This window comes from Spermophilus citellus (assembly GCF_964194105.1).
Source record: "Spermophilus citellus genome assembly, chromosome: 2".
Classification (NCBI taxonomy): domain Eukaryota; kingdom Metazoa; phylum Chordata; class Mammalia; order Rodentia; family Sciuridae; genus Spermophilus; species Spermophilus citellus.
In genome coordinates this window covers 241423128-241448971 of record NC_138183.1, presented here as the reverse complement: position 1 = coordinate 241448971, position 25844 = coordinate 241423128, and the positions used below count along the sequence as shown (strand labels likewise).

The following is a 25844-nucleotide window of genomic DNA, read 5'->3' as shown; positions in this document are numbered from 1 at the left end:
AAAAATTGAGAACTTGATGAAGAAAATTCTGCAAAAATAAAATATTATCTTTAGTAGTTGTGTAAAGGTTTCTCTTGCAAAGAGGGTAATCTCAGATTTGTCTCTTTTCCAAGAAATTATTGTCACCGACCTCTGTCCCTTACAGTCAGCCTATCTCTTACTTATTTAGAAATTATAAGTCCTCTTTAGTATTTCACATTTAATTTAAAATTCCCTTCATTTATAATTAATATCTATTACATGCATACTTTTTTTTCCTGTTTGGGTTATTAAAGATGGGATGAGGACAATTTAAAATTTTCTTACTGAGATAAGTGGATTTTCTAATCATTTACTGCAAGTTGTTTAAAGAGCAGTGTTTTTTTTGGAGGAAACAAAAACAAGTAAGTTAGTCGTAGTTCTAAATTTACATTGGTTTGAACTATTTGCATGGACCATGTAGGAATCCCTTCAAAACATCTTTTACATCTTTGTTCCTTAGACTATAAATTACAGGGTTTAACATTGGAATCACTAGCGTGTAGAAAACTGAAGCCATTTTGTCAGTGTTCAATGAGTGGTTGGTCCTTGGTTGCAAATACATGAAAAGGAGCGTCCCATAGAACACAGTAACGGCCACCATGTGGGAAGCACAGGTGGAAAAGGCTTTTTGTCGACCCTCAGAGGAACGTATTCTCAAAATGGCAAGGACAATGTTGAAGTAGGATATCAGAACTATGATCATGGAGAAAAACAAATTTGTCCCTGAAAAGATGAACACCACTGTTTCTGGAATGTAGGTATCAGAGCAGGACAGTGCTAACAAAGGGACATTATCACAGTAAAAATGGTTGATTGTGTTGGATGAGCAGTAAGACACAGAGAACACACATGGGGTTACGACAATAGCTGTACAAAAACCATAGAAGTAGGTGAGGGACACCAGCAGAAGGCAGATCCGCCGAGATACCACCACCATGTAAAGTAGGGGATTGCAAATGGCCACATAGCGGTCGTAGGCCATCACCGCCAGCATGAAAATCTCTGCTACAATGAAAACCAGAAATCCTCCCAGTTGGGTGGCACATTCATAGTATGAGGTGGTTTTCTTACTTACTAAAAAGTTGACCAGCATTTTAGGGGCAATGACAGTAGAGTTGCCAAGATTGATGACAGCCAGATGTCGGAGAAAGAAGTACATAGGGGTCTGAAGCCGAGAATCAACACTGGTGAGGGTGATGATGCCCAGATTCCCTGTCACAGTGAGCCCGTAGATGACCAAGAAGAGCAGGAATAGGGGAATCTGCAGCTCTGGGAGGTCAGAGACTCCCAACAGAATGAATTCAGTCACTTGGGTGAGATTTCCAGAAGCCATTTATTTTCTTGTGTTTGTCTTTTAATGGGAAAAATGGAAAGATACAGAAATCACCTTCTCTGTTACATGCTAGATTTTTAAGTGTATCACTTAAAGTCTTTATTTTGATTGGCAAACCTTTAAATGATTCAATACTTAATTGCTTTTCATCCAGTCTTTTCCAAATCTCAGAAACACAAACTCACCAGACACAATTGAGTCTCTTAGATATGTATGGATAAACAATTTATTTGTTCATTATTTACACACACACACACACAAATACATGAAAAGTATTGTCCCATAGAAACCAGTGAGGGCCACCATATGGGAAGCACAGGTTGTTGACCCTAAGAGGAACATATTCTAAAAATGGCAAGGACAATTTTCACACACACGTGCACGCACACACACATATATTCAAATATATTAAGTGAATATATATTGAGTGAATATTTATTTAATCTTACTTTTTCTTTTGTTGTTTTTTTGGGGGTGCTTAACCACCAAGCTACATCCCCAGACCTGTGTAATATATATAATATATGTGCATATATATATATATATATATATATATATATATATATATTTGTTTTTAAATTTGGAGTCAGGTTCTAAGTTGCTCAGGGCTTTACTAGGTTGCCCAGGCTGACTTTGAAATTTCATTTCTCCTGCCTCAGTCTCTTGAGTCAGTGGGGTTATTATAATACAAATATTAGTCATATAAGCATCAAACTTGAGATATATACATGTGTGTGTATATGTATATCAACACCTACGTGTTTTTTCCTGAGTACCCATTAAAAAGTCAGTGAATCAGAATGACCACCAGTTACCTTTCCTTGGCTTCTTCAGTTTTCCTATTCAAGTTACTCTTGTCATTAATCAACCTAGAGAATTTCAATATTTCCTTTTCTCCGTATTAATCACTACAACATTATTATTTTACAACTGTCTGAAAACAGGCTTGAACCTCAATCCTTTATTTTTTTTTCAAATTCTTTTATTTTATTACTTTTACTTTGTTGTTGTTGTAGATGGACACAAAACCTTTATTTTATTTATATATTTTTATGTGGCACTGAGTATCAAACCCAGTGCCTCACATGTGAAAGGCAAATTCTCTACCATTGAGCCACAACCCCAGCAATACTTTTACTATTAAATATATCAATCTATATATTTAATATATATATATATATAGATTGGACTAGGTGTACCACATAAATTGTTTAAAGTCTATCTTAAATTTTTAATTATTACAACTTTATTTGCTAAACTCTGATTCCTTTGATTTCCTTGTATAAAATAATGAGGGGAGAGGGCTGACATTTATACAGCAGATCAATTCTGGGCAGAATTATACTAAGAATTTTGAAGTTATTACCTCATTTTTATGCAGGAGTGCTCAATTGTATACAATTGTTTTCATATCTGATGATAAAATTGAAACTCAATGAGGTAAGATCACTCAACAAATCTTTATACAATATTAGATGAAGATATTGTCCAAACTTTATCGTTTTGTAACTTGTTTACTATGTTTAGTGTAGTTTTGTTTATGTTATTTGTTTAGTTAGCTGAGTTTTAAATTTTTTTTAGTTGTAGTTGGACACAATAACTTTATTTTGTTTATTTTTTTTATGTAGTGCTGAGGATCAAACCCAATACACCTCACGTGTGTGAGGCAAGCACTCTACCACTGAGCTACAACCCCAGTCCTAGTTAGCTGGATTTTTTGTTGTTTTGGGGCATTGATTACTAGCACAACTAAGTACCAACTAGTTGTGCTCTTATAATTTGCAAATTAAACAAGGTAAGGGATATCTATTGGCATGTATACAAAATCAATGGTAACTACAGTCATTATTATTAACATGCTTTGAATAATTTTAATGTGGTTCTTTGTTTGAACAATAGTAATGTATTATCTCTCACTGAGGGCTTTTATAGTTTAAATAAATAGAGCAAGTGAATTATAACTTTGCATATTTAAAAAAAATGGATGGATTTCAAAACCGTTAGAAGAAGAAAACAGCTAGAAGATTTCCAAACACAAAGAAATGTTAAATGTTAGGAAAAGAAAGGTGGGTTTGATCCCATGAAAATCAAAGAGAGGTCCTTAGAGAAAACAGACCAATGTCTGAGGAAAGAGGAGGGAAGTGCTGTGGAGTGATATTGGTTAAATTATATTGTCGTATTGTGTGTGTATGAATATGTAATAATGAATCCCATCAATATGTACACCTTTAGTGTACCAAAACATGTGAAATTACTTTTAAAAATGTTAAGTGTTTGAGAAGATTGAAAAATAATTAGCATTCAATCATTACTTATTGTATATGTGCTTATAATTTTGACATTGTACCCCATAAATATATGTAAACATTGTATGTCAGTTATATTGAAAATGAAGATCAGAACTTAGAGTAATATCTAGCTACAAATTTAACATTAAGAAAACATGCTGTCCTGCAAACATATTCTTTCTTCAATCTACAGCGTGTTTGTTTTCATGTAGATACTTCATTCAACACATCGTGAATCTGAGAAGCTGTAATTTGAATTGTATCAGTTCTCCCATATCTTTTACTGATGTGCCTCAAAACTGCATGTTCTTGAAGAATACAGAGTGGGCTTAAGGCAGAAAGCACTGTGACAGCAGGACATGGACCAACCTACCTCCTGTCTCACTACTCATAAGTGACTGTGCATTGTTTGCCCTCACATGGGATGCATTCTGTACATGCATCCTTAACTTAGCAATCAAAAACATCATAAACACCTATTTCTGACTGTTCTATAAATCTATGCAGTTAGCTTTGTGAACAGACAGTGTCTGCACATTTAATGTCCTTACCTATTGCTGACTCTTTCCTCTACTGAAATATGACTGATGGCAAATCCAGGGTTGCTTTTCAGTAGCAGTTTGTACACTCTACTGAAATAGTTCTTTTAGGATAGCACCAGATTCTCCTGTTTTTTTTCCCCCCTCACAGTCTTATTGACTTAGCATTTGTGCTTGAGCTAATTTAATTTTCTACATTTTTTCAAATTAGTCATTAGTAGAACTATTTTATAGGTCTAGTAATACAGTAAAATTTGTAGTAACCAAAAGTTTAAAAATATATATAATAACTAATGTTAATCATTTTCATGTCCCATTCCATTTCCAACTATGACAAAATTTGAATAAGAAATTATACTATAAATTAATTATTAATTAACTTCTGAGATAATTTATAAATTATATTCCATTGCTTTTTAACATGGAATGAATTTTATTTATTAATTTTTTGTACTGAGGATACAACTCAGGGCCTCAGGCAGGCTGTATAAGTGCTCTCCCACTGAGCCATATTCCAAGCCCATGGAATTTTTCATAAACTTGTTTAGACATGTATTATGTTTGGGATAAATGTTGAATGACCACATGTCTCCCAGTGCCCGCTCTGGACACAGAGACTGATTACTGAAACCCAGAAATATTTTCATCATAGTTTCCTATCTCGAACAATGCAGAAACCCCCAAAGAGGGAAATTTATTTCATCAACAAATAGAAAGTTTAGAAATAATTGTTTAAGTTCTATCACCACAGCTACCACTGAGCAATGTGTTGGAAGATAGTTGAGTCACCAGGAAAGAAAAATACACCACTTCAGTGTTGAGTCTTTGAAAGTAGACATTTCAAAGTAGTTGGATTAATTGTTAAGTAAAATATTTGGTGGAACCTACCTGTGTGGAGAGATCTGCAGAAGCCCCCCACCAAGGTTGCTTTGGAGCATGCTGAAGATTTTATAAGTGTCTGGTGTCCCTGAAGACCTTCACCCTGAACTATGTTTGCTCCTGGGTCTCAAGTCTCTGAGCATAAGAAACAAGTTTGCCAAATAAAGGCTTGATTCCAGAGGGGGAAAAAACCCACAAACAGAATGCTCATTAATCAGGCAGAAGTGAAAGGTAAAGATCGTGGGTCCCTTTGGCAACTTAACTGAGTAACACAAGGCACAGTAATTACATCAGTTTCTGTCTCCTTTTCTTGAACCGTACCCTTTTACCCTGGGTTAGCTGGGAGGTCCTGTGGATGGTCCTGGGATGAAAGAAATTCAACAGTTAGAAAGCACAAGACTGTGGTACTAATGATCATATGTGAATATAAGAATTAGAACTGAATATAATCCACCATTTTGATTTCAAGAACAACTCCCCTGTGAAGATAAACCTTAAAAACCAGATATACAGGGCTGGGGATGTGGCTCAAGCGGTAGCGCACTCGCCTGGCATGCGTGCGGCCCGGGTTCGATCCTCAGCACCACATACCAACAAAGATGTTGTGTCCGCCGAGAACTAAAAAATAAATATTAAAGAAAAAAATTCTCTCTCTCTCTCTCTCCTCTCTCACTCTCTCTTTAAAAAAAAAAAAAACCAGATATACAACATAAATTCAAATGCTAATTATTTTAAATAGATCCAATGCCACTTGTATTAATTTTTTAAAGATACCCTTCATATAACTGGTCTAATTTCTAGTTTTTAATGAAATAATTATGATGGAAAAATATTTTCTCATCCAGATCAGAAATCTCCCCTCAAAGCATGATAAAAACTGTAATTTAAATCATTTACAACAATTTTTATGCTACTTATTGTGTGAAATTTTTTATTCTATAAGCAAAATAAGTGAAAAAGTCATGTCAGTTCACCTTTCTATTGTCAGTCTCTAAAATAATACCCAGGAAAGAGATGTTCAAAATATTTTTGTTGACTAACTGATGTAATACATAATGAAGGAGTAAAGACATGAATAAAATATCTATTCTAAAATTTTGCTCAAATATGTGTATTTTATTTCACATAGTATAATCAAATTGTAACTTTGTGTCGTCTTTAGCTTTGATTAACAGTATTCATTTCCGTGTCATTGTCTAGACTATTTACTATGGTCTGTCTCCATCTTGGTATTTCTTGTAAGTAATATATATCTTATTTAATATATATTTATTTATTTATTTATAAATAATACATATTTTATATATAAATGTATGCTTATAATATTATATATTTATAAGTATATATATATATATTATATCATACACATAATTTATAGAGGCCATAGAGACCAGCAATCCCACTTCTGAGATTTAATCCAAAAGAATCAAACTCAGAATCTCAGAGAATCATGCACACTCATATACACTGCCTCACTGTTCATAATATCTAAGATGTAGATAAAACCTAAATTCCACAGATGCAGGATTGGATGCAGAAAATGTGGCATATTCAGAAATGGAATATTACTTAACCTTAAAAGATTAAGATATCTTGCAATATTTAACAATGTGGAGGAACCATGAGGACATGAGCTTAATGTAATAAGCTAGTCACAGAAGGACAAAATCACACCATTCAAGTTTTATGAATATCTGAAATAGTCAATCTCACAGAATTAGCAACTAAAACAGTGCTGTCTAGGGACTGGGGAAAGGAGATACATATCAAAATGTAGAAAGTTGTTTTGCTGGAGGGGAGTACTGGGGATTAAATTCAGAGGCACTCAGCCACTGAGCCACTTCTCCAACCCCTTTTTGTATTTTATTTAGAGATAGGGTATCACTGAGTTGCTTAGTGCCTCACTTTTGCTGAGGCTGGTTTTGAACTCGGGATCCTCCTGCTTCAATCTTTTAAACTGCTGGGATTATAGTTCTATTCTACCCTGCCCAGTTATATACAAAGTTTTATTGTGAAAGATTAATAAGTTTTGCAGATCTAGTGTACAGTCTTTTGAATAAAATTATTAGTCTATTGTACACTTAAAAGTTTAAGAGGATATATTGTGTGATAATTTTGTCACTACAATAAAATTAAAATTTTAGAAAAGTAATGAAGTAAGTATGAATGTTTAAACTATGATCCAAAGTGAAAGATACTGTGTAAAATAAGCACAAGTTTAGTATAATTCAGTTTTATGAAATACTTAAAGGATATAAACCCACACTGATGGAACAAAATTTATAGTATCCAGGGCATGGAAGGGAGGAAAATACCAGGAAACAGTAGTTAGTGGATATGTGGGAGAGATGATAACCTTGTAAAACTGTAACAAAGTGTTGATTGAACAAACTATGGATATAATAATTGCTAATAAAGTTCATAACCCACTTGAATCAATCTGTGAAATATGGTATATTAAGAACTATGTAATGTTTTGAACAACCAACAATAAAAAAATTGTTTTCTTTAGGATAGTTAACAATATATTATGTGAATATTATCTCAATAATTTTTGGAAAAAATGAAGTTAGAAAAGTTCAGTAATTCCAGATTACTGAACAATTTATTTGCTTTTAAAATAACGATCATGATTGAACTGTAACACTTGCATACATGTCTAAAATAAATTTTGCTATTCTCTCTAATAAACTAGATTTTCAATTAGTTTATGATGTCTTTTGGTTTGTGGAATTATTGCATTTTATATAGAAACATTAGCTTGCATTTTTAACTCAAATTTTTAAATGATTTAATAAACGTAAGATTCTACAAACCTTAAATGCTCTAGGATATGTTAATATTATAGCTAAATATTTTCCTAAATTAAACATACTTGTTTTACACAATAAATTTTACATAGAAATAAAATTGAGAACATATTCACATTAGTGCTTGTTTTACTTTAATCATTAATATAAACTTTTATGAAGTTGAAACTTAACACACTATTTCCTCTTCCTTTTGTTACTAGTTCTGATCCTTACAAGTTATTAGCATTACCAGAGGTAAGCTCCATCTACTATGTGTCATTCATGTGGAAGTTGTCATTGACTAACTCTACATTTACATACTCATTAAAAATACATAGTATGGCCATCCATAGTGGTGCACACCAATAATCCCAGCAACTCTGGAGAGTTAGGCAGGAGGATCACACATTCTAGGGCAATCTCAGCAAAAATCTTAATGAAAATCTCAGGAACTTAGTGGGACTTCCTATCTCAAAATAAAAAAAAATAGCAAGTAGAGTACACCTCTGTTCAATCCCCAGCAAAAAATATAATAATAATAATAATAATAATAATAATAATAATAATAAATAAAAATAAACAAGTTAATTTTTAAGTTAATTTTCTTTTAAATTTGTAATGTCTAATACTAAAAATTTATTTCTTAGTTTAGATATGTAGTTTTGAACTTGTCCATGTTATTCTGTTTAGATATTCATTTTTCCTGATTTTGCTGAATCTAGAAACATATTAAGCATATGAAAATTGTATTCCAAAATCTCTAACAATATTACACTCCATTACGAGAGTGGAATTATTTCCATTAATCCAGTTTGGTATTCCTAAACTGTATAGTTTTGTCAATTTTTTGAGTTTGTAAAAATATTTTATATGATTTGTATTTTCAAATTATTATCAAACTCTATGCATAAGCCATAAGATATTTCTCATTTTGTGATTTTTATGTACATATACATTTTTATCTATGGATCTTAGGCATATGTTTATTAATTCTACAAATGAGCAATTATACATATTTTCTCTAGTCCATAGCTTCCTCTTTTGTTATATTTATAATTATTTTTGTGAGACTATGGAAATTTTAAATTGTAAAATGTATCAATCTTTGTGATTTTCCTTTGTGTTTCAGGATGTTTTCCATGGTCTGAATCATACAAACATACGCGCGCGCGGGCACACACACACACACACACACACACACACACGCACACAGAGTGAAAGAGAGTAAAAGAAGTGAAGGAGAGAGAGAGTGACGGAGATAGAAAGAGAGAAAGAAAGAGAGAGAGAGAGAGAGAGAGAGAGAGAGACAAAACAATCTGCATGTTCGTTTTTGCATATCTTGGATAAGCATGGAGAAGGTTTATCACTAACCATGATTTAATTTTGACATTTAAAGAGAGAACCATGTGAGTAGTTGTGAATAGACCATACCAAACAAAATCAGAGATATTGTGATAGGAATCTATCATAATAGAATAAATTATGTATTTTTGTTATATTATTTGGACATAATAACATTCTATGGATATCCTACATAAAATTCAGTTTCCTAAAGAAAGTATCCTATTAAAATTATAGAATAATGTTACCCCTTGACAAAGAAAATAGATCTTGCAAAAAAGTTATAAATAAAAATGAAGAAGGGAGAATACTAAAAGTCTTAGAAAGTTTTATTTCAAAATTAGTTTAGTCAAAGTTTATGCATACTAGAAATTATGAAAAACTTTTTCACTTCTATAGAAATGTGACAGGCATGCTTTCTTCTTTAGTTTCTTAATACAGTTGATGATATTACAATATTTGAACATTAAAAATTATAAATCATTTGCTTAAATATTGTCACTCTTTTTACACATCACTAGATTTGTCAGCTATATTTTATTTAGAATTTTCACACACATAATATTTTCATCCACCTTTGGTAGCCAAGGAATACGCCTCCAAATATTTGAAAATTCATCTCTTCAGGTTTCTGGAAGAATTTGTAGAAACAATTACTCCTTTCACCCTTAGCACTTAGTAGAATTCACCATTCAAGCCTACTGGACATGATCTGAAGATGGTGGTAGAGAGTTATTTTTACTATAAACTTCCATTTTTTGCGGAGGAGGGGAGTACCAGGGATTGAATTTAGGGGCACTTGACAAATGAGCCACACCCCTAGCCTTATTTTGTATTTTATTTACTGACAGGGTATTGTTGAGTTGCTTAGCACCTCGCTTTCACTGACTTTGACTTTGAACTTGCTATCCTCCTGCCTCAGCCTCCCAAGCTGCTAGGATTAGAGGTATGCACCACCATGACCTACTAAATTTCCATTTTGAGAGTCTTCATTAATTAATTTTTTTCATTTATATTTTGGTATCCATATAAATTAAAAATACAATACACTGCTTTTTTATTACACTAACTTCAAGTACAGATTGCTTTTATAGAGAAATTCTGAGTATCCCAACAATTTTTGTATATTTCTTATTCTAAACTATATTGAGCTTCCTGAATCAATATTGTACAAACTACTGAACATTGTTGACACAAACTACCTTTGTAAGGGTTTTACTAGATTCCAATTCCTGGTTTTTAAAACTATATTTTATGGAAAAAATATGTAACTGTCTGATATATCTTATAAATCTATTTAACAATGAAAAGCAAAAACTTTCAGAATGAATTAAATGTTTTATCAAAATTTACATCTCAATACATTTTGTTCTGCTTTTGATTTATCATTTGAGGGTTTATGAAAAATCACACCAACGTCTGAATATTTAACTCAGTAGTAGACTGCTTGCCTAACATTCATGAGAACCTACCTGGGTTTTACCATCAGTAGTCAAAAAAAATAGTCACATACAGATTTATAATAAAAGTCAAATATTGTTTTAAACTAATTTGCAGTGTTTATTTAACACAGATATTAGAGATATTTATCTTTTTCTTATTTATTTTTATTCACTGAAGTCATTTTGGAAACATGAAATAATTTAAAATGCAGTAAACATAAATTTGAGGAAACAGAAAATAATTTAAAAATACAATTGAAACATTTTCTTAATCTTTTGGCCAGCAAAAATTAACATTTTATTTTGTCCCTGTCAAACATACACTGTTTAGAAAATTACATTTTCATATGAATCTATACATATAAAGATAGTCAAAAGTCATAAAATGTGATTTTGACAAAATCAATCATATAATTCTTTAGTAATAATTAGTCCCATTTGACAATACACATAAACTTTTATTGTTGTAATGAACAATTTTTGTTCATATCTGGTTAAAAGATAATTTTAGTACATGATGGGCTACCAAGGAAACAGATCAGTCCCAACACAGCCTGAATAAAATGCTATGAAAAGAAATCAATGAAAATAACAAAAAGAGAGACAGATTTTAGAGAGGTTTACAATGAACTATGTCCTGAAAATGACAGGTACTACTGTCAATACAGAGCATGCTACACTCTCATTAGAAATAACTGGGGTCGGGGGACTAGGAAAAAATAGAAGTATTTGGATTAGTCAGAGGGTAGTGAAGGGAGGAGAGGGGATATGGGGTAGAAAGGATAGTAGAACAAATTAGATATAATTACCCTATGTATATATATATATATATATATATATATATATATATATATATATATGACTACACGACCTGTGTTGTTCTACATCATGTACTATCAGAAGAGTGAGAATTATACTTCATTTATGTATGATGTGTCAAAATGCATTCTACTGTCATGTGTACCTAATTATAACAGATTTAAAAAAAATTTAAAAAGAAAGAATGGTGAAAATTGTAGGATTATCTTTTTGATTCTTTCCAGGCAGAAAATCAGATCAACTCAAGGAATGGATCATAACTGACATATGGATGAAATGTGAGGAACATCAATCTTAACATAGAGCAACAGACCTGCTTCATCATTAGACTAAACACATGATAAAAGAAGAAATACAAATAAAGTGTGACTTTTCAGCAAGAATTAATCTTTTTTTAGAGAAGTGAAGAAGAGTAACTATGCATTAAAAATTATATGCTATAACAAATCAATATCAACTCAATAAGGAAAATAAAAGGGCAACATTCTGGAAACTTCTTTGTCAGAACTCAAGAAATCTCTCTTAAAGTGTGTATTCACTCACATATAGAGGTACACTGAAATTGACAAAATTAGAGGTTGCACTGAAGTCATGAGCTGTAAAAATTTTTATGGTGATTACAAATGATACAAATGTGAGCTGTTGATATCCAAATAGTAGACTTAAAAAGGCTGTATTTACTTTTTGGTTATTATGAATAATGTGACTATGAGCACTGTGTACAAGTTTTTGTGTAGGTGTGTTTTAATTTATTTGAATATAAACCGAGGAGTAAAAATGCTGTGTTATATGGCAACTCTTGTTCAGCAATAAAAAAGGAATGACATCCCTATACATACTACAACATGGCTGAACCTTGAAAACATTATGCTAAGTCAGAAAAGCCAGTCACAATAGCCATATATTATATGTACTCGTTTATTAAAAAAATGACCAGAATAGGTAAATCTATAAAGACAGAAAGTAGATTAATTGTTTCCTAGGACCAGAGGTATCGGTTTCAGGATGGAGAGTGACAATCTACTATTCTTTTTTGGGTGAGAAACGATTTATAAAATTAGGTTAGAACACTATTAGACAATCATACAACACCATGAATATCTAAAACTGTTGGACGGCACATTTTAAAAAGGCTGTATTGGATTTAGATGAAAGTAAAGAAACTGGTGAGAAAAGAGAAAGACCCTAAGATGCCCCTGTGAATTACACACATTCGGCCATATTCATATGGCTGATTCCACCAAATAATCATGTTATACTGAGCCACGCAATTCTGCAATCAACCCTATTTTTAACATAATACAGAGAAACGCATAAAGCAGGAAACACAGTGAATGTGCTTACACAACAAATAAAGAAATGCTAAATACAAATGGAGACACTGCAAAGTTTACTGTAATAGTTGAGAAGGATGCTCAAACCATGAACTCCTCATCAGTGCCTATTCTTCCTCACTCCCCTTCTGCATGCATCTCTGTAAATGCCCTTTTCATCTTCAAACTCTTAAGACCATACTATGGTACTATAATATTTGTTCAAGCATCATATTCGATGTTCAGCTTTTCTTCCCAAAGACAAAACCTTTTTAAATATTTTATTTCACTAAATTTTACAGCATTCTGATGTTTAACTATTACTAAGATGGTCAATCTTTTGAAAAATGTTGAGCCCATTTGGACTCGATACTGATTCTAGAGGAAACAAAGCATGTTAACATGCAAATCTTATTTGCATGGGTCACACGGTACATGAACTTTAATAAAAATATTATGTAATTTTTTCCATGTTCTCTGTAGGGCATACTTTACATCTTTATTTCTCAAACTGTAGATCAAAGGATTCAGCATAGGGATGACCAAAGTGTAAAATATGGAAGCCACTTTATCAGTGTCTAAGGAATGACTGGACTTGGGCTGCACATACATAAATATCAAAGTCCCATAGAACACTGTGACCACTGTCAGGTGGGATCCGCAGGTAGAAAAAGCCTTGCGCCTACCCTCAGCAGACTTCATCTTGAGAACAGCTAGGAGGATGAGCAGGTAGGACACAAGGACAATCAGAAGAGAGGAAATCAAATTAAAAGCTGCTAAAATCAGATTCATCACTTCAATTTCATGTGTATTGGAACAGAGCAAAGATAACAAGGGGATACTGTCACAGTAGAAATGACTGATGACATTGTAGCCACAGAAGGGTAAAGTAAAGATTTTTATGGTGATTAGAAGTGACACAAATGTGCAGTAGATATATGGGATTGCTACCAAAACCCAACATACCCTCTGTGACATGATGACAGTGTAGAGGAGAGGGTTACAGATGGCCACATAGCGATCATAGGACATTGCAGACAGAATAAATAGCTCACAAGCAATGAACACAAGAAAGAAAGCTAGCTGTGTAGCACAAAAATAATAAGAGATGGTATTTTGATCCACAACAAAATTTGCCAACATTTTGGGGCCCACAGCTGTAGAGTAACCAAGATCTGTAATAGCCAGGTGCCTGAGAAAAAAGTACATGGGTGTTTGCAGATTTTGGTCCACTTTGGTGAGGATGGTCATGCCCAAGTTGCCCAACACTGAGACCAGGTAGATGATGAGGAACAGCCCAAATAATGGAGCCTGCAGCTCAGGGCATGATGTGATGCCCATCAGAATGAACTCATGCACCACTGAGAGGTTTTGTTTCTCCATTCAAGTTTATTATAAAACCTGTTCTGGATAGAGATATCAATAGATTTCAAATATTATCACCTGGAGACTTTCGAATAGTATCACATTATTAAGCAAGTTTGGTGTAAATAAGATACATGGAAATTTTTCCACTTAAAATTTTTTTAAAAAACTCCCTTAAAAAAGAAAGATATGTATAAATAGTGTAAGAGACAGAGGTAGATTTGTGGTGCTATTTAGGTTTCTTTACTCACAGGTATTTTGTTTATGCAGGTGATAATTTGCACAAGTTGGGAGGTGACCTGCTATTTGCATCTAATTGGAGGCTAGTTTAGTTTCTAAATATCCTGATATATTCAATATCCAGTCCCAAGTATCAACAGCTCCAAATGTAAAATTTCCAGAGAGAGGCAGAGGCAGAGAGAGAGGGAGAGAGATTGAGACAGAGAATAATTAGAGATGATAAGTAGAAAGAGAGGCAGATAGATAGAATGGGCAAATATTATAAAAGTTTAAACACAATAGTAACTTTGAGTAACAGATAAATCAAATTATTGAACTTCAGTTTTTCATTTGCCACTATGTAATTTTAATCAGATAGAAACATTTAGTAATCATGTACAGTAATAATAAGAATTTTTAATTATAAATATGCAAAGAACTCTAACTCAAATGCTGTTCTTTTAATCCTTATGCATATAGGTATTAGAGCAGAATCTCATTAAACATTTGGTAGATACTACACAGATATATAAATAAGAAAATTACAATGGATCACTCTGCAAATATTTTTATGCCAAGAAATAAAGCAGAATATATGTATGTACATAGAGTCTCAGTTATATTTGAACTTAGCGTATACCAAAGTAGTTTTTGGCAAATAATTTATATAAAACTATTCATTCACATATACAAACCCACATGTCCTTTCAGGGGCTTGGGGAAGAATAAAGGAGGATTAATTTTTCAGTGGAAAATTTAAAAATAAAGTACTTAGGTATGGCAATTATCAAATTTTATAATTGTGAAAAGAACGATATTTCCTCTGAATAGCTTGGGAGTTTTAAAAATGTAACAAATCGCTTCATTCTAGTTTACTATCTTTGCTGTATACTTAAATTTTCATTTTTGACACTATAGTTTTGAGAAAAATTTAGTCAGATGTAAATCACTGTAAAATGAATAACATTTTGTCATCATGTTAACAGCAGATACGTACAGTATCCTGACAATCAAATAATGCTTTGCACACATACCTCAATGTAACATGGGAACTTCATTTCCTTATCAGGACATCTGGGATGGATCACATCTCTACATTTATCTGCACAATCACTGAATATTCAAGGACTTTCCATGGTGTCATCAAAAGAATCTAGAGTTAGTATATGCAAAGACACCACTGATTTTCAACTTTTGCAAATAAAGAGGTTATATCCCATTTTTTTAATTCGTATCCCCTCTAAGTTTTGACCTCCATTAGATATAAGGTTATATGTATATTTAATTAATTTTTTGAGAAAACACACTCGTGTGTTTCAGAACTGCTTATAACAGCATAGGCAAATATTTAGAAATGAATATAAAGGAAAAAAAACAATAGGTCCTATTTCTGCAGCTGTTAAGTAGTTGTAGAAAGCATACAATCATGAATGACCACTTATATTACATGGAAAATCCATAGCAAAATATAACAATTCCTGTAGGTTCTGGTAAGGCATAGTGCCACCTAAACCTTCTCTGATATTACCTGCAATCAAACCACTCTCTTGATTTTTCATTGTGTTTCTGAACATGAGGTTTTGAAAGCAATTTATACTTTAAAAAAAAATTTAAATTTCTAAGATTCCCTGAGGAGATTTCAAGTAATTTGCTGATTATATTTAAAACATTTGAGAGCTTAATGAAATGCCTGGAGGTTATCCACTAATTGTGAGAAACAATTTATAATTAACTATGACTTCACTTATGTATTCATATAATTATTTACTTATACATTTATTTTATACTTTATCAATCCCACTTATAGGTTTTCACAAATGTGTTGGTAATAATATCTCAAAGCAATTTTAGATTCTCATTTTTATTGCAGCATCTTTCTAAATAGCTAACATGTGCAAGCAACTTAATCATCCATTCTTTTAATACATTGAATATGGTATATAGAAAAGAGGTTATATTATTCAACCTTAAGAATTACACCCTTCTTTCTTTCTTCTTTCTTCTTTTACCAGTGTATATGATTAAACTGAGAAGTGCTATACCACTGAGCTATTTCCATGGCCTATTTTTATTTTATTTTATTTTGTTTATTTGAGCAGGGTCTACCTAAGTGTGCAGAGACTGAACTTAAGCTCAATTCTGAGTCAACCTTCTGCAATGCTTGGGTCATAGGCATGGGCCACCATGCCTGGCTCATCTTAGACAGTTTTAATTTTTCCCATAGTAATCATAGTTTTCAAAATTGAAACTATTTGGACATATTTCCTCTTCCTATTAATCATGATTTTTAACCTGTCATTTTCTTTCTGTGGCCTGAGGTAAGCACTATCTACCATTTCTCATTCTCATACATTTATCATTGGTGAGCCATAAATTCACATATTTATCTATAAAATATACTTTAACTTTACAGATATTTTAAGTGAGGATATATGATATGCTATGCTAACAAAAGTCTTTTTCTACATGTTTATTGTTCTAAACTTAGTCGTTTGATTTTTGATTCATCCATTTAATTCTTTTAGCTGGATCATATTCTCTGCCATTCCTGAATATATAAATGCTAGATATTTACAAACTGTTTTCAAAATGACTATTTCTCTTACAGTCCCATAAAGAGAGTGGAAATGTTCCGTTAGTCCAGTTTGTCATAATTAAAGTTTCCATCTTTTTAATTACTGTCAATTTTAAGCACATGTAAGATTATCTAATTTCATTTTATGTTAACAATTTCCAAATAATTATTAAAATACATACACTGTGCACAAAAAGTTTCTTCTTTTGTGATTTGTTTATATGGATATTTGTTCATTGTTTCATTAGTCAAATATATATATTTAATTAACACATGTATCTATTTTCTCAAATTGTGGTTTATTCTTTTAGTACATTTGTGATTGATTACTGTAACTCAAATGAAATTTTTAAAGCAAAAAATTCATCCTTTAAATTTTGAGTTGTATTTAATGAACTCTTCCATAATTTTAAAACATGTATATGTAGGTTCAATACAAATTTACATTGTTTAGATATGTGTAGATAACAGATATCAATGTCCATTATTTGGATTTGACATTTGAAGGAATGAGTTGCATGGTACAATGACTCCATGGTGAACCCTCCAAGAGAGGAAAACAAATTTACATGCATTAGGTAGGAATATATTCTATATGAGATACTCTGTAGTTTTACCATTGTGTTATCATTGACATTTAGTAGTTCCATATTAAGAAAATATCCATTGTATTGGATATAATGAAGATTTTTTTTCTGCTATCATTAATGAATAAATGTAGTATCGAAGGAGAAATTAATTCACAAACTAATTAAAAGTAATGAAGATAAAGAAAAAAAAACAATATCATATAAACTGAAATTTGAGGCATGTATTTTCAAGGAAAATTAGATGTATTGGAAGCAGGATTAAATATGAGTGTACCAGAGATCCTTTTCTGTTTTTTTCTTCCAGGAAAAATGATAGTAAGAAACAGCAGCATTGTAACAGCCTCACAGAGTATTAGTGGTCAAGAGAAAAAAAATAGTCAAAAGTGAGCAGTGTTCAGACCCGAGGGGAGTCTCACAATGGTTGATATGGGCATAGACCTCGATAAAGCAAAATTGGCTAGCCAGCAGCACACAACTCTCTGAACTGTTTTCCTTTAGTGATTCGTATATTTTAATATAATTTTTTTAAATGCTGATGTATAGTTACTGCAGTCTGTGAGGAGTTAGAGAATATTCTTAGATCAGTGTTGTGGAAGGTATGATAAAAGAGAAAGAAATTTACCCTCAAAACTTATCCCGGTGATGACACCCTGGAATTTGATCAAGTTACTTCTGGTGTCTGAACCACAGGCTGAGTAGTTTGCTGCATGGATATAAGAATATAGCAGGTTTCTTTGAGCTAGAATCAGGTACAAATTACTCTACGGAAAATGCCATAGAATTATGATTGCAGTATTATATGATCTAGATAGAGGTTAAACAAACACACACAGCATTTTAAAGCAAATCATATGTAAATATATGCCAGCATGTGTGGATTTTTTAGCATTTCACTTAGTATCAGCATCAATGCTGACATTTATGTATGCATTTTCTTATACTGGTATGAACATCGTAAAAATCAAATGGATGTTAAACATTTTCTGCGTGTAAAACAACTTACTAGAGATTATCCATGAAATTTATTTTAAAATGTCTGCAAACAAGAAAATACATTAGTACATTCACATAAACACTTTCATTTAATCCCCTTGACACTGTATACCTATCACACAAATTTTGTCAATATAATTTTAGTATGAAAAGTATGCTTTAATGATAAACATTTTTTTCCCAAACACTCCACATTGCTTCTTTTACATCCTTGTTTCTCAAACTGTAGATGAGAGGATTCAGCATGGGAATAACAATGGAGTAAAATATAGACACTACCATGTCATGCTCCAAAGCATAGTTGGATGTTGGTCTCACATACATGAATACTGCAGTGCCATAAGAAATGGACACTGCAGTTAGGTGAGAGCCACACGTAGAAAAGACTTTCTGCTTCCCTTCAGCAGAGTGTATCTTCAGAATAGCCAACAGAATGAAACCATAGGAGATCAGGATGGTTAGGATAGTACATATCACAATAGAGCCAGCAAAATAGAAGAGCAGAAGCTGATTGGGGCGAGTGTCAGAACAGGAAATTGCAAGGAGAGGAGGGATGTCACAGAAGATGTGGTTGATTATGTTGGATTCACAGAAGGACAGGCTGAAAGTGGCTGTGGTGTGTGTTACAGCATGCAGAATTCCACCAACACAGGAAGCCAAGATGAGTGGCGCACAGACCCTGGGTGACATGCTCACTGTATACAGAAGTGGGTTGTAGATGGCCACATAGCGATCATAAGCCATGGCAGCCAAGAGAAAGAACTCTGTGGTTCCACAGGTTACAGCAAAAAACATCTGGGCTGCACAGGCCCCAAATGAAATGGTTTTCTCCCTTGACAAAAAGTCTACCAACATATTTGGAGTGATAACAGACGAAAAGCAGGCATCTATGGAAGAGAGTACACTCAGAAAATAGTACATTGGGTTATGCAGCCGGGAATCCCCAATGACCAATACAATCAGTCCTAAATTTCCCATGAGGGTGAAAAGGTAAATTGCTAGAAACAGGAGGAAGAAGAAGATCTGCAGTTCAGGATTGTCAGTGAAGCCCTTCAACACAAATACAGTTATTTCAGTGACATTCTTCATGCTGAAGTCTCATGGAACACACTCAATGATGATGGTGAAATGACAGCTGATGGTACTATAAAAGAATTAACAACAATGAATTTAAGAAACATGAACCATGCCTATAGATTGTGTGTGTTTGTGTGTGTGTGCATGCACGTGTGCACATGCACGTGCACACTTACTTGTCTGCCTGATTTCCAAGCAGTAGATAAGAAGACAGTCATGTTGCTGAATGCAGCACTCACAGCATTCCCTGGAGGATCATGTGGATCACAAGGGTGTTTTCACAGTCACTATACCCATGTCATTTCTTAAATCATCAGGTTAACTGAGTAATTTACCACTGAATTCTATTAGATCTTTTCATATTTATTCATGTTAAAACACAAGGTATGGGTGAAAAATTCCTTCTGACATCTAAAAACATGAGCTATTGTCTGGGGTTGTGTCTCAGTGGTAGGGTGCTCGCCTAGCATGTGTGAGACACTGGGTTCAATCCTCAACACCACATAAAAACATAAATAAAATAAAGGTATTGTATCCATGTACAGCTAAGAATATTTAAGAAAACATGAGTTATTATGTCAGGGAAATAGCTTTGGAACAGAATCAGAATTTTATATCAATTATAAACTGTTTAGAATGATTTGCTATAATTGACTCAATTATGCAATGTAAAATTCAATATTTATTTACAAGATTGTAGTTAATATTCATGGACAAATTTTGTGAAATCTAAATATGTTGAATGGCTTGAATTATACAATGTGCTAACTTAGGTTCATTTATAGAGTAATCTATCAGGAATAAATTCAATTAAACACATTTAGAAATATGATTTTTTCCATGAATACATTGTATATTTCTGAATTACTCTTTAAAGAATAACAATTTGTGTGAAAACAATACACATGCAAGCTATCACAGTTCTATTTTCTACATTACAGTGGCTTATTATTGCTTTGAATAAATAAGATATTTCAGGTAAATTCCTCATGGGACAGGAATTCCAATTAGATGTTAAAAGAAAGTTATACTGTACGAAGAAGTCATAGTGACACGGTATTCAAAGACTTCAGAGAGATAAAGAGAAAATAACTATGGTAAAGTTATAAAATCAGTGTACATATATCCGATTTAAGTAGAAGTTAGAGAATACCACATATATTGGGCTTCATGAGGAAACACTATATTTTCAATAGAGGACAAAAATCATAATAACTATTTGATGCATGGACTTTCATGAACATTGCATTATTTCACGTAATAGCAAATTTTGTAGGTGATGATTTTCAGAGCTAAAATGCCATCCCACCTCCGGTTCAGGAGTGCATGCTTTTTCCCACATGTTCAACTGAATCCTGTAACACTGTGGCTCCCTTGTGCAAATGCACTCCTGCTTCTCAGGGAATTAAGGCAGAACCTGATTCATGATGGATTTGACCATTCTTAGACTATTAAAAATAAAGATATGCTAAGAGAAAATCATACTATGAAAGATCACTAGATCCCATAGCTAGGATTTAAGTTTTACTAAGTCATTGCTTCTTAACTATTATACCAAAATATAATACCCACAGTGGTTCAATATATCAAACATTTTCTCACAATCTAGTGATCAATTTATGACTGTCCTTACTTTGAAATATATCAATCTGTCAGAAAAAAATAAAAATACACCTGCTAAGGAGCACACTTATTTGCCTATACAAACACAAATTCAGTATTTTCCTTTTTTTTTTACTCCTTACCATGAAGTTCGTTTAATGTAATAAATGAATTTTGATGAATACATGTGATTTATACTTGTAAGAACCAGGTACTTAGTACTTGAAGTTTAGCAATTATAATGTTTAATACAAAGTAACATAGTTTCTAATTGCAAGTTTATGTGCTAGCTCCAAAATACCTGTCAAATTACCTGAAATATTCTCTTACCCAAGAAACAGCAACACAGTTTCAGGTACACTGTGAATATTGCTAATTTAGATTGCTTATATCCACTTACGGAACTTGATGAAGCCCACCGGAGATGCCCCGAGGGGAATATGCCCCAGTAGTCTTCTGCTTTTAGATAGCAATACAAAGATTTATTTCATAACAAAAAAGTAAATGTTTCTGCTGCTGTTAATTAAGCAAATAGCGTTCTGCTTTGACTGTTGTTAAATGTTTCAGATTTGCATTTCCCTGATGATTAGTGACATGCAATATGGAATGTCTTTCTATACATATGTAAGCCATTATTTTCACTGAGGAAACATATTGTCAAGACCTTTGCCTACTTATAAATCAGATATATTTTTTCTTCCTTAAAAGTTTCTTATGTTTTCAATATTGAGTTTAAAATATAGTTTGCAAATATTTTATCCTGTTTTATTGTTTGCTTTTCCACTATGGTCATTATTTTCTATGCAGAAATGTTTTTGGATGGATATAGATCTAGACCTAATTGTCTAAATTTTGTGTCACTGTTGGTTTTTATGGTGTCATTTCAAGAAATTATTGCCAACCCCACAGTCCTGAACACACAATCCTAAAGATTTTCCCTGATGATTTGTTCTGGGCATTTTACTTTCAGGTCTTTAGTATAAAACTTGAATGCAATTTTTTTTCTTTTATGTTTATTTTATTTTTTTAAACTTTCCCCCCTGTAGTCCTGGGGATTCAATCCCACAGCACTCTACCACTGAGCTACCTACTATTCCAACCCTAATTATTTGTTTTATATATTTATTTCTTTGTTTTTCCAGGACTGAGGATTGAATTATGGGGTGCTTTACCACCATTACAAACATTACCAACATTTTTTTCAATTTTTAATGTTGCTCCAAGTCTCCCTAAATTGAAGATGCTGGCCTCAAACTTGGATTCCTCCTGCCTCAGACTTCCAAAGAGTTGGGGTGGCTAGAATGTGCCACCATGTCCAGCAATTTTGACCCATTTTAAGCTGATATTTCTATATGTTATATAAGAAAAGTCTCATTTCATGTTTTTTTTCTGCATATGAATATTCCATTTCTCAACATTTGTTGAAGAAACTCTCCTTTCCTTATGGTTTATCTTGGCACCCTGTTGAAAACCAGTGGGAATATATATATATATATATATATCATAGTGATAACTATTTGGTTAGCTATCCTTTTCATAGCTAAATAGTGTTCCATTATGTGTATATACAACATTTTCTCTATTCATCTCTCAGTTCATGGACACTTGGTTTGCTCTCAATTGTTCTTCATTGCCTAAAATGTCTTCCTTATGTCCATTCCTTATGTTTTTATTATTTGCATTATAACTTCATATTAACTGATATGTAAGTCCCCAAAGTATCCATATCAATGATATTAATGTGGGCACCATGCAGTGTTTTTATGCATGTGTGTATTGTATAGTATTTCACCATGTGAAATGTGTTTTCCTCAAAAACCTGTTTTTCTTTATTATGAGTCATTCAAAACCCTTCTAATTTTTGAAATATGCTGTAATTATTGCTGCTATAATCACCCTTCTGTGCAATATCAGAATAGTAATTTTTATTCCTATACAAATGTGATTTAGTACTCACTGATCAACATTTCTTTCCTGCTCTCTTTACCCATATTGTTGCTTGTCCTTGTTAGCCACCATTCCACTCTCAAAGTTTATAAATACAACTATTTTATATACCAACTATAAATCAAAAAATGAGAAAACTTATATCATGCACCTGATTTATTTAAAAAATAATGAAATTGTAACTATGTTGTCAATAGTGACAGGATTTCATTCCTTTCTGTAGTTAAATAGTGTTCCATAATAGTGTTCCAATAGAGAAAATGTATACACAACATTTCATGGACACTTGGTTTGCTTCCAGTTGATGGCTTTTGTGAGCCATGCTACAGTGAACATGGGAGTGTGTATGTCTTGTACACACTGACTTCTTTTCTTTGGATGTGGAACCAGTAGTAGGGTTGCTGGATCATATGGTAGAGCTATCTCTAATTTTTTGAGGAACTTCTATATAGTTTTTTAATAATGATTGCACTAATTTAATTTAATAATTTAAATTCCCACCAATAATATGCAAGTTTCCTTTTTTACCTAATGCTTGCCTATACTGCTTATATTTTTTATAATAATCATTCTTACTGAGGTAAGGTGATATCTTACATTGTCTTTATGTGAATTTCCCTGATTATTATCATATTTAATTATTTTTATTCATCCTTTCTTCATTTGTAAATCTTCTTTTGAGAATCTCTATTCAGATTGATTGCCAATTTTTAATTGGGTTATTTGTTGTTAGAGTTTTTAGAGGTCCTTACATATTCTGGACAGTAGCCCCTTATTGGATACAAATATATTCTTTCATTCTATTCATTGGATCTTCACTCTGATGATTGATTCCTTTATGGAAGAGAAACATTTTAGCTTGGCATTATCTTGTAGGCCAATTGATGCTTTTGTTTTTTGTTTTTTAAAATGCCTTCCCAAAAAGTCCTTGTCAATTTCAATATTGTGAGGCATTTCTCCTATGTTTCTTTCTGGTGGTTTCATGTTTTCAGGTCTTCCATTTAAATCTTTAATTCATTTTGAGTTGATTTTTGTTGCTAATGAGAGATGAGCTCAGTTTCATTATTCTTCATGTTGATATCCAAACTTTCCTCACTACTAATCATTCCTTTTTCTCCTTCAATTATGTATTCTCAAAAGTCCTTTCTTCAAGCTCACTCTCTTATTGTTGATACCTTCTATCAGACTTCTAATTTTACTTAAGGTAGTTTTCAGATCAAGGATTTCAGCTAAATTTTTTTGATTGCTTCATTTTATCTTCTAAAAGTCTGTGTTAAAATATAATCATTGATATGTGTTTCCTTGAAGGCCATTTTGTTAATGTTAAATGCTGTTTATAGGATTTCTATCATAGTGATAACTATTTGGTCATTTTAAGAAACCTTATTTTGATCATTATGTGAAGTCATTATTTCCGGAATACTCTTGGTCTTGTTAACATATGATATATCAGGGCAGAAATTAGGTGACCTAGCTTGTCTTTCTAGAAATTCTAAGCAGTGTGCCAATTGTCATAGAGGCTATATTTCCTTCCAGTTTCTCACAACCATATTGACAACATAACCCTGGTTTCCGTGAGTCAGCTATTGCTGATTTGTAATTATTTCAGCACTAGAGATTGACCCAAGCTTAGCTATGACCCAATCCACTGTTGGAGTGTCATTCAACAAGAACTAAGGGAGTTTCTAAGAGGGTAGTCCATCCCCCAAATCGCTCCTTGTTACTTGGGTTAGCCTGTATCCCTCACTCAAGGTCACTAGATCATGGTTGAATATTGCAGAATTTTACTACTTGACTGTAGGCTGAATTTCCATGAAAGGACCAGCCAAACTCATGAGCCCTGCTGCTGCCCAGTAATTACACAAAGTCACATTGCACTCTTAGCCTAGAGCTCACCAAAATCATCACAGCACTGAGGGAAAACCAAGTCTTACAATGCTCTGCACTGCCTATTGTTGAGGTATCCTCATGGCCCAAGTTTACTGTAATCAGCTATATTAGGGCTATCATGAATTCAATGATTTGGGGCTGTATTTCTCTAACTGGCAATAGGATTGTTTTAGAGGCTCCTTCTTCAGACAGGTCTGAGTTTAGAAGATGTTAAGTTCTGATCAACATTCAATTTCATCAGCTGAGTAAGAAGTTCCAAGGCTAAATTTGTGCTAAGTACAATGTCCTACTCTCAGCAAATGGAGTCTTGCTCCAAGTTATGATGCTTCAGTTTGGGGTAGTGTTGGTGAAGGTAGTCTCTTGACTACCGTGACTGATTCTATGTTGGGTCTTGCCTGAGTCCCACAGCTACAAGAACCTGCACAATCTCAGTACTCATCTGGCTTTGAAATTGGCTAAAACACCTATGTATTCCACTGAGGCAGTGGACTCTGCCTGGTGCTAGGCACATTTATTGGCTCCATGTTTGAACACTAGTCTTGAGAGAGCTGTGCTGCCTAAGTTTAGTAGTACTCTTTCTTTTTCTCCTTTTTAATTTTTTTATATATTTTAGCAAAATCAAACTTAGTGGTCAATCCCCTGGCTTCCTTAGCTGCTGTGTAGGGAATTTGATGCTTGAATAGCAATTATAATTGATGTAATTTTGGGAAGAGGATGACTGGAAGATTTTTCTCATCTTCCTTCTTTTGCTACCTCCTTAATTTTTAAAATATAATTTACTGATTGATATTCTTAAATTCTTCTATGAATTATTAATAT

General features: G+C 32.9%; 3 protein-coding genes across 3 annotated transcripts; all 3 read right to left on the bottom strand.

Annotated features, from left to right (window-relative positions):
* Nucleotides 1-421: 421 nt before the first annotated feature.
* Nucleotides 422-1354, bottom strand: LOC308639098 (olfactory receptor 8J3-like; the record flags this gene model as incomplete). Its single annotated transcript, XM_081277102.1, has 1 exon — nt 422-1354. The coding sequence occupies one exon, from the start codon at nt 1352-1354 to the stop codon at nt 422-424; it is 933 nt and encodes a 310-aa protein (XP_081133228.1).
* An 11824-nt stretch (nt 1355-13178) lies between these two features.
* LOC308641859 (olfactory receptor 8K3-like) lies at nt 13179-14150 on the bottom strand (the record flags this gene model as incomplete). Its single annotated transcript, XM_081280444.1, has 1 exon — nt 13179-14150. One exon carries the CDS (start codon nt 14148-14150, stop codon nt 13179-13181), a length of 972 nt encoding a protein of 323 aa, XP_081136570.1.
* Nucleotides 14151-18668: 4518 nt separating this feature from the next.
* Nucleotides 18669-19598, bottom strand: LOC308639199 (olfactory receptor 5T7-like; the record flags this gene model as incomplete). Its single annotated transcript, XM_081277326.1, has 1 exon — nt 18669-19598. One exon carries the CDS (start codon nt 19596-19598, stop codon nt 18669-18671), a length of 930 nt encoding a protein of 309 aa, XP_081133452.1.
* Nucleotides 19599-25844: the final 6246 nt, after the last annotated feature.